Raw genomic sequence first — 8,956 nt, forward strand, 5'->3', positions numbered from 1 at the left:
CCAGCCCTACTATTGACATGGTTAGTAGTTATCATATAAGATCGATCGGGCGGCGAATTGCCCACCTCGAGGGGTCTCCGTAGTAGTAGTAGAGTAGTAGTAGGAGTAGGATTATTAGGATAATATTAGGATAATCCAGGAGTAGGATTACGGAGTCGGAGTAGTATACTCCTGTCGTCTATTCTAATCTCCCAGAGCACGCACTCTATCAATTGCATCTGTGTCTTCAACACGATTGTTCTCCACATCATCACAGCAACAATCTCCTACATTGCTGACACATAGAACATAAACAAGGAATTTACAAGGAAGTGACGTATATCTCGCCCAGACGCGATTCGCTGATACGCTTTGCAAAATCTTTTGCCATACGCTTTGCGGATTGAAATGTCATTTGAATTTTGCAACACAAGGAGCATGGTGCTAAAGCTTTGCCATTTGAATAAATGCACTCAAGAAATGTGACAAATTGTTAATTCTATTTTATTGTTATAGCTTTTCAAATTTCATTGAGGATTTCATTGTCACTTTGGATATTAAAATAGACTTTGAATAACGTATTTTCAAATTACATTATTAAATTGGATAATGAATTGTCAATTGCATAATGTATTGACAGATTGAAATGCAAATTGCATTGCCTTTTGAATTTTGCTACATGTATGCTTCCATGAATATCATTAACCTTCACTTCATGTTTTCAGAATAGTTTTTGACCTCTTTTTGACCCCTGACTCCATTATTCAGTCCAGAATTTTTTGGGACCCCATCTTCTTACATTTTGTTGTGCATTTGCTTCCCCACACATAATTGAACCCACTCAAAATCTGTCCATAATGTCATCGTATCCCAGTGAAGTCAGAGGTAGTGGTTAGTTTATGGCTACAAACTAATTAGTAGTTTATCTATATTCACTTTTGGTATATAACGGCCATTCAAACGTAACTGTACAAAATGTATCATTCTACCACAACCCCATATGCATATCAGGTGACCCCGAGGTTGGGGACCACAGCTCTAGTGGACTGAGTTGTAGCAACATTCATAGCTTTACCAGAGTGTGTGGGGGGGAATTACCAGATAAAGTAAAGAAAAACATCCTGTACATGTCCCCTGCCTCGTTCCTTCCTACATCCTGTAGATGTCTCCTGCCTCCTTCCCTCCTTCATCCTATAGATGTCTCCTTCCCTACTTCCTACTACATCTTTTACCACTGCCTGGCATCCTGATTATTTCACACAGGGAATAAAAGCAGGGAGGAGAGGAGGAGAAGATGGGGAGGAAGGAGGGATGAAAGCAAAGCAGTAAATCCCGGCAGGCTCATTTGCATCTCCTTTGCCTTCCTCTGACACCCGAACGGCCCTCTCTGTAGTGAGAGCTGAGCCTTTTTAAGAACCTTGAGAACACAACACAGCATGGAAATGGGTTCCTCTGGCACAAAAAAGCAGAGGAAGACCCTGGAATTTATTGCTTTGGTAAAAGTCTAGCACAAAAACACTGCTGGTGGACCTGATGTATGCTTTTGTCATTTGTGAGTTTATTCCAGAGGCTGTGTAGAACAGTGCACACACATGCATTGTGTGCTGTTGTTTAGATGAAGTGGGTGCACTTCACTCGCTTTGGGATATCATTGATTCATAATTACGCCAGCTCTCATCCTGAAGTCTTTCCCCAAACAGCGTCTGTGGGAACTAGTCTATTTAAAATCTGCGGTGGTTTCATATGGGGAACGTCGAGAGGGAGCGAGAAAGGCTCCCAGAGTGCTGTGATGATCACTACATGCAGAGTCGTTATCGGATAAATAAATGAATAAAACCCCACCCTGGGGTGGGGTTTGTATCGTGACCCTATGGACTTCAGTGGGGGTTTCATTCCGTCAGTGCACAGCACCTTCTCAACGAGCAAGTGTGCGCCTGCAGCAAGAGGGGGGCGCCAAAATACCAATTCCCTACACAATGTTATGTACTTCCTTGAAAACCGTTTCGCGCCGCGCTTTTATTTTTTACTGCTCGTGGCGCCCCCCATGTGATTTGGCACCCCCCACAAATGGCGCCCTGGGCGGCTGCCTGGTTCGCCCATGCCTAAAACCACCACTGACTTCGGGCACATCTGTCAAAATAAAAGGTATTTCGGTAACACTTTATAATAAGGTGCCATAATAAATAGCAAACTAGTCATTACCTAACCCTTTGTTAATATTTGTTAATTGTTACTAAAATATCTATTTGGCACAAGTTAATAGTTTTTTCATCATTAATTAAATATTAGTTGTTTGCATAAGCCTAACCCAACCCTAACACACGACCCTGAGCCTAACCCTAACCAGCGACACTCTGTGGTCAGTGAAAAAAAACGATTAACAATTAACTAGCCAAATAGAAATTTTAGTAACAATTAACAAATATTAACAAAGGGTTAGGTGATGACTAGTTTGCTATTTATTATGGCACCTTATATTAAAGTGTTATCGTTACTTCTTCTGACGAGTATACAATCTTTATTCATTCATTGTTCTGCGACCGAACTGACGGGGATATCTCTGATATTATGAATCTTAAAGACTGTTTCGGGGTTCTCCGACTCTCTGGTACTTCCACAAGAAATACTCGTAGTGGGGGTTATCTCGGCCATGGTGGAGAAGGAATTGGAGGAAAATAACTTTTGCTTTGACTCTCTGAAGTCCAGATTGAAACGCTACATGGAGGAGAAAGAGATCGTTGCCGTATGCGGGACAGCTGTCAGTTAACTTCGGGTCCATGCGGACTCCTCCGGCGGCGGAGCAGCGGAAGGATTCCAGCCGGAGGAGTCTGCATACGACCGAGAGGTCGGAACAATGGACCGTCTGAGAAATTACATGGACCCGAAGTAAACTGACAGCTGTCTACTGAAAACATCTTTCTCAAATTCTGCCTGAGTTTGTTGTTGCTGGTTACCTAAAGAGGTCAGCCGGAGGCTCTACTACCACTTGTTGAAAAGGCTACAGCGCCACCTAGCATAACGGAGTAGATAGATAGATAGATAGATAGATAGATACTTTATTAATCCCGAGGGAAATTCAAGAAATCAGTCAATCAATCAGAGTCAGCCATGCTCCGGCGATTATTCGATTCTCTTAAAGGCCATTTACGTTTGGAAAAGTGACACGGTCCGTTCGAGTGGCAAAATCTGTAAAAGGCTTAATCCGATCTAGCTGTCCCATGTAAACGCACTGACTGTTTCCTTCAAAGCACCTGGAGAGCTGTAACTGAATTCCAGGGAAAATGTGGAGTGAAAATAAATTGTGAAATAGTTTGACATTCCGGAATTAGGTTATATACAACAGTACGGTACCATACAAGCTTTTTCCCATTAAATAAGGTCTGGAGTTGAACTAGAACCTTTTAGATCTGATAATATGATCTGTAATAGTTCTGTCATGAGCTCCTTGAGACCAGATAATGTCATAAAATGTGTTTGTGTGTGTGCGCAGCTGGAGCAGTTGAAGAGTGAGTTGGCTGCAGACAGAGAGACCCTCCTCAGCTCGGAGTCCCTCAGCACCGACCTGATGAAGGAGAAGGCTCTCCTGGAGAAGACCCTAGAGACCCTCCGAGAGAACTCAGAAACACAGGTAAGAAACACTCATTCAAATATATGAAGGACACAAACATGCTCACATGCACACCTGCTCACAAATAGGCACATGGTTGCTCTCACATACACACAACCATGCACATACGCATAAACACAAACACACACAGATATTTTAATTCAAATTATAATGCATGCATACAACATGTCACTTATTTTAAGTATTCCAATCAATTAATGCATCAATAAGTATTTTCAGTGCATTATGATCCTGTAAAGCTTTTTGTTGGACACAATGTATAGGGTCAGAAGGTACCGTAACCGTAGCATGAAGCATACGGTGCCAAGTCACAGTGTTGACCGTCCCCAGCTGAAGGGCATGGAGCAGGAGAACCAGCACCTGGGCCAGATGCTGAGTGCCCTGCGGCAGCGCTGCCAGGTTGGGGCCGAGGCCCGCGCAAAGGACGTGGAGACGGAGAACCGGACGCTCCACGAGTCCATCTGTGAGACCAGCGCAAAGCTCAACAAGATCGAGTCTGAGAGGAAGCAGCTGCGTGAGTTACCTGTTGGTCCACATGTTCACAGCCAAGTTAACACAGCAGTTTTTAGCAGGTAGTTTGGAACAGAATCTGTTCCTGTGGATGTGTGCTAACTGGAGTTAACTTCCAAACTAAACCAATACGTTGTTGTCACATAGAAAAGGTGTTTAACTAAACTATAAATGTACACAGCATGCTGAATAGGGCTGGCGTGACCTCAGCCCGCACAGCAGGTGCCGAAGCACAGGTCCCGGCAAGAGAAAGGATCCAAAGCAAACACGTTTTCTAAATAATATTTATTGACTAGAAAGGGATAAGGAACAACAGGAACAATAGTAAGCCAAACAAACACTAAACAATAACCCACTCAGCTTGGGAAGACAAACTAATACAACCCAAGCAAACGACAGCTATCGCCAGGGAAATGTAACATGCCTGGCAAGACCAGCCAGACAACAAAATGATGGCTAAAGAGCCTACAAACAATGGCATGAAAGCCTACAAATGCGACAGGTAGTGTCCACATCAATGGCGTAGTGCCCAAACACGATACAAGCAGTATCAACCGTGGCATAGAGCCAAGTGGTGTGGGAGAGCACAGGCTTTATCCACCTGCCCCTTTTGATTGTAATTGCCCTCAGCTGTTGTCACCACTGGGCCTGCAGGATACTCGACAGGAAGGGGCGGGGGTACCTGAGCAGAGGGGGGGAAAAGAAAAGGGATTAAAATCCTCATACAAAATAACTACCTGTACCAACCTGATGTTTACATTGAACGGAATACGATAATAATGATGAGCCAACCCACCTACGTAACAGTTGTGCCATTGATGAAAACCAAAATGTGTGGTTGAACTTACAGGGAAAGAGCTGGAGTTGGTGAAGGAGAAAGGGGAGAGGGTGGAGGAGTTGGAGTTTCAGCTGCAGAAGCTGGAGAGGGCGAATGAGAGCCTGCAGAAGAAAGTGACCGGTCTGAGCAACACCTGTGAAAAGGTTTGGATTCTCTCGTCACTCCATTATACCTTCTTAGTAACTACATCTGTCGATCTATTGATTTTAGGACATTTGATGATGGCAATGCATGTGGTTCAAAGGTGCATAATCAAGGGAAGCCACATTGTGTTTACTGGAGAAAGGTAGACCTCTGGGTGCACTGATGTTGTATACAAAAATTATGCTTACAGATTAACTAGCAATAAGGTAATGAAGGTTATCTTATTTGAAGCACCGTAAAAAAAAAATATCTGAATGGATATAACATCTATAATATATATTGAACGAAGGAGACTGCAAATTTCTGTTGCATACGAAGGATCATTTGACATCGGGGCAACCGAGAAATAACCTGTGACTTGGGGCACAGCTCTTGTTCACCTGCAACCCAACCCAAAAAAGTTGGTCTGTGGCCTCATTTCATCTGCAACATTGTGATCTGGATATAAAGCAGAAGATTTGGTCAATAAGCCGATGCCAGCTGGACTGATGACCCTCCATTCCCCAGGTGTCCTCCCTGGAGAAGGAGAACGGAGAGCTGGAGGCGGAGGGCCGGCGGCTGAGGAAGAAGCTGGACGGCCTGAGCAGCATGGCCTTCCAGCTGGAGGCGGCAGAGCAGGAAAGCCTCCAGCTGGAGCAGGAGAACCTGGAGCTGCGGCGTTCCGGGGCCAGGGCCGCCCAGCTGGAGGTGGAGAACCGGGAGCTGGAGAGCGAGCGCAGCCAGATGAAGCGCAGCCTGGAGATGCTCAAGGCTTCGTCCAAGAAGACTGAGAGGCTGGAGGTATGAACCATATTGCCTGACAGAGAGGCTAGGTTCAAACAGGGAGGCTAGGTACTAACAGAGAGGCTAGACACTAACAGAGAGGCTAGACACTAACAGAGAGGCTAGACACTAACAGAGAGGCAAGGTACTAACAGAGAGGCTAGACACTAACAGAGAGGCTAGACACTAACAGAGAGGCTAGACACTAACAGAGAGGCTAGACACTAACAGAGAGGCTAGACACTAACAGAGAGGCTAGACACTAACAGAGAGGCAAGGTACTAACAGAGAGGCTAGACACTAACAGAGAGGCTAGGCCCTAACAGAGAGGCTAGGCCCTAACAGAGAGGCTAGGTACTAACAGAGAGGCTAGGTACTAACAGAGAGGCTAGGTACTAACAGAGAGCCTAGGACCTAACAGAGAGGCTAGGCCCTAACAGAGAGGATAGGCACTAACAGAGAGGATAGGTACTAACAGAGAGGCTAGGTACTAACAGAGAGCCAAGGTACTAACAGAGAGGCTAGACACTAACCGTGTGGGTTGACCGAGGCTAGGTACTTACAGAGAGGCTAGACACTAACAGAGAGGCTAGACACTAACAGAGAGGCTGGACACTAACAGAGAAGCTGGACACTAACAGAGAGGCTAGACACTCACAGAGAGGCTAGACACTAACAGAGAGGCTAGACACTAACAGAGAGGCTAGACACTAACAGAGAGGCTAGACACTAACAGAGAGGCTAGACACTAACAGAGAGGCTAGACACTAACAGAGAGGCAAGGTACTAACAGAGAGGCTAGGCCCTAACAGAGAGGCTAGGCCCTAACAGAGAGGCTAGACACTAACAGAGAGGCTAGACACTAACAGAGAGGCTAGACACTAACAGAGAGGCTAGACACTAACAGAGAGGCTAGGACGTTCAAATGGGTTTCATTAAAGATCCTGTTGTGATGCTTGGCTTAGACCTTGATAACCATTCATCTGTTCCAAGTGGGCTTAGTGGGGATAGCTGAGATGTGTGTGTGCTGCTCCCCCAGGTGAGCTACCAGGGCCTGGACACAGAGAACCAGCGGCTGCAGAAGGCCATGGAAAACAGCAGCAAGAAGATCCAGCAGCTGGAGGCGGAGTTGCAGGAGGTGGAGACAGAGAACCAGACGCTGCAGCGCAGCCTAGAGGAGCTCAAAATCTCCAGCAAACGCCTGGAGCAGCTGGAGCAGGAGGTAGGCTGGTGGGGACAGTGGAGCAGTAGGTAGGCTGGTGGGGACAGTGGACCAGGTGATAGGCTGGTTGGAACAGTGGGGCAGGAGGTAGGCTGGTGGGGACAGTGGACCAGGCGGTAGGCTGGGGCAAACAGTGGAACAGCAGGTAGGCTGGTAAACTGCGACCATCCAAATGTTTGAACGTTTTGTGTGTATTAATTATAAATATAAATTGGGAAAAATGTTTGGATTGTCCAGATTTGTCCCTCCACACGGTGATTTGAGCTGACTTTTAACTGGACATGCTTCTACTGCCTGTTTCAAGAACAAGAGTCTTGAGCAGGAGAGCTCTCAGCTGGAGAAGGACAAGAAACACCTTGAGAAGGAGATCAAGCGGCTCCGGCAGCAGGCGGAGATCCGGGACGGTAAGCTCGACGACAGCAGCCAAAGGCTGTCCTGCCTGGAGAAGGAGAACCGCTCCATGGGCAAGGAGATGATCTTCTTCAGGGATTCGTGCACGCGGGTCCGGGACCTTGAGAAGGAGAACAAGGAGCTGGTCAAGCAGTCGTCCATCGATAAGAGGACCCTGGTAGCGCTCCGAGAGGTGAGGAGCCGTGCCCGCCAGCCAGCGGGGGGGGGCAGGGGGGCTGCTGGCTTGGTCCCCTGGCTCGGTCCGCTGAACCCATTTGAGATCAAAAGGTTTTCCTTGATGCCGGGGGAGATTGTTGAGCTGATTCATTGGGCTCCTAGAAAGAGATAAACTCCATTAATGTGTGTGTGTGTGTGTGTGTGTGTGTGTGTGTGTGTGTGTGTGTGTGTGTGTGTGTGTGTGTGTGTGTGTGTGTGTGTGTGTGTGTGTGTGTGTGTGTGTGTGTGTGTGTGTGTGTGTGTGTAGGAGCTGGTTAGCGAGAAGCTTCGGACTCAGCAGATGAATAACGATCTTGAGAAGCTGACTCATGAGCTGGAGAAGATTGGCCTGAACAAAGAGAGGCTCCTGCACGACGAGCAGAGCTCTGACGACAGGTGACTAACACACAGATGTTCACTGGCTAAACATGGTTCTTTGTGTCAATGATCCCGCCACTAATTTTTCGGTCATTTTAAAGTGGGAGTAATATCACTTTAAAATTAAACCCATTCTGTTAGGGTCTCAAAGAGTTGGTGAACAATTCTGTGATATTTAGGTGAGTGCTGCATGCAGCGCTCAACTATTGTTCTTCATAAGTTTTATTTGATATAAAGTTAAATGGAGCATCGTCAGGTCCTTCTAGATCAGCTGCGTAGTGAATAAACTTTGTGTAAAAGTGAAAGACGCTTTACATCAGTGGTGATGCAGCTTTTTCCAATAAGAATATGAAAAAGACAGATTGCTTTAGCGCTCAACCTTTATCCCCTATAGTGAGAACTTATGTGCCATCCTTTCACCTGAAAATCCTATGTTTTAGATTCACTTATAGTTTCACACAGTCAGTACGTTTACATGCACAGCTTATCCGATTAAAGCCATAGTTCGACTATGCTCCTCAATTGGACAACTGGAATTGTCTGAGTATACATGGCGGTGAGAAAACCGATTCATTGGCCGAAGCATGTCATGCCCCGGTACGATAGGTGGCGCTGTATCCATTTCAACTAGTGGTAATAGAGCCACTGGCTGACCTCTTTACGTCACCAGCAACAACAAACTCAGGCGGCATTCGAGAAAGGTGTTTTCAGTAGACGGCTGTCAGTTCACTTATACAATTATGAACAAACGGTGGGCCTCTTCATAACTAATTAACTTTTTTTTTAATTCAATAATGTATTTCTTTTTTCAAACCTTAATTTTTGGTGCCCCCTCAGGTACTTGGTGCCCTACGCACTCTGCGTACTCTGCGTATAGGGAGCGGCGGGC

At 46.0% G+C, this 8,956-nt stretch overlaps 1 protein-coding gene across 13 annotated transcripts in view; it reads left to right on the forward strand.

Moving 5' to 3' along the window:
- The window catches only part of ccdc88ab (coiled-coil domain containing 88Ab), a 139,584-nt gene that overhangs the window by 93,538 nt on the left and 37,090 nt on the right, over positions 1–8,956 (forward strand). For all 13 annotated transcript variants that reach the window (XR_009529368.1, XM_060073538.1, XM_060073531.1 and 10 more), the window contains exons 14-20: positions 3,470–3,607; positions 3,938–4,121; positions 4,968–5,098; positions 5,607–5,879; positions 6,901–7,083; positions 7,388–7,666; positions 7,958–8,085. Coding sequence is in view for 12 of the 13 variants with exons in the window: in XM_060073538.1 (XP_059929521.1) it covers positions 3,470–3,607; positions 3,938–4,121; positions 4,968–5,098; positions 5,607–5,879; positions 6,901–7,083; positions 7,388–7,666; positions 7,958–8,085 (1,316 nt within the window). In the remaining variant the exon portion in view is untranslated. The remainder of the gene's footprint in view (positions 1–3,469; positions 3,608–3,937; positions 4,122–4,967; positions 5,099–5,606; positions 5,880–6,900; positions 7,084–7,387; positions 7,667–7,957; positions 8,086–8,956) is intronic.

Source organism: Gadus macrocephalus, chromosome 15 (assembly GCF_031168955.1).
Source record: "Gadus macrocephalus chromosome 15, ASM3116895v1".
NCBI classification, from domain to species: Eukaryota; Metazoa; Chordata; class Actinopteri; order Gadiformes; family Gadidae; genus Gadus; species Gadus macrocephalus.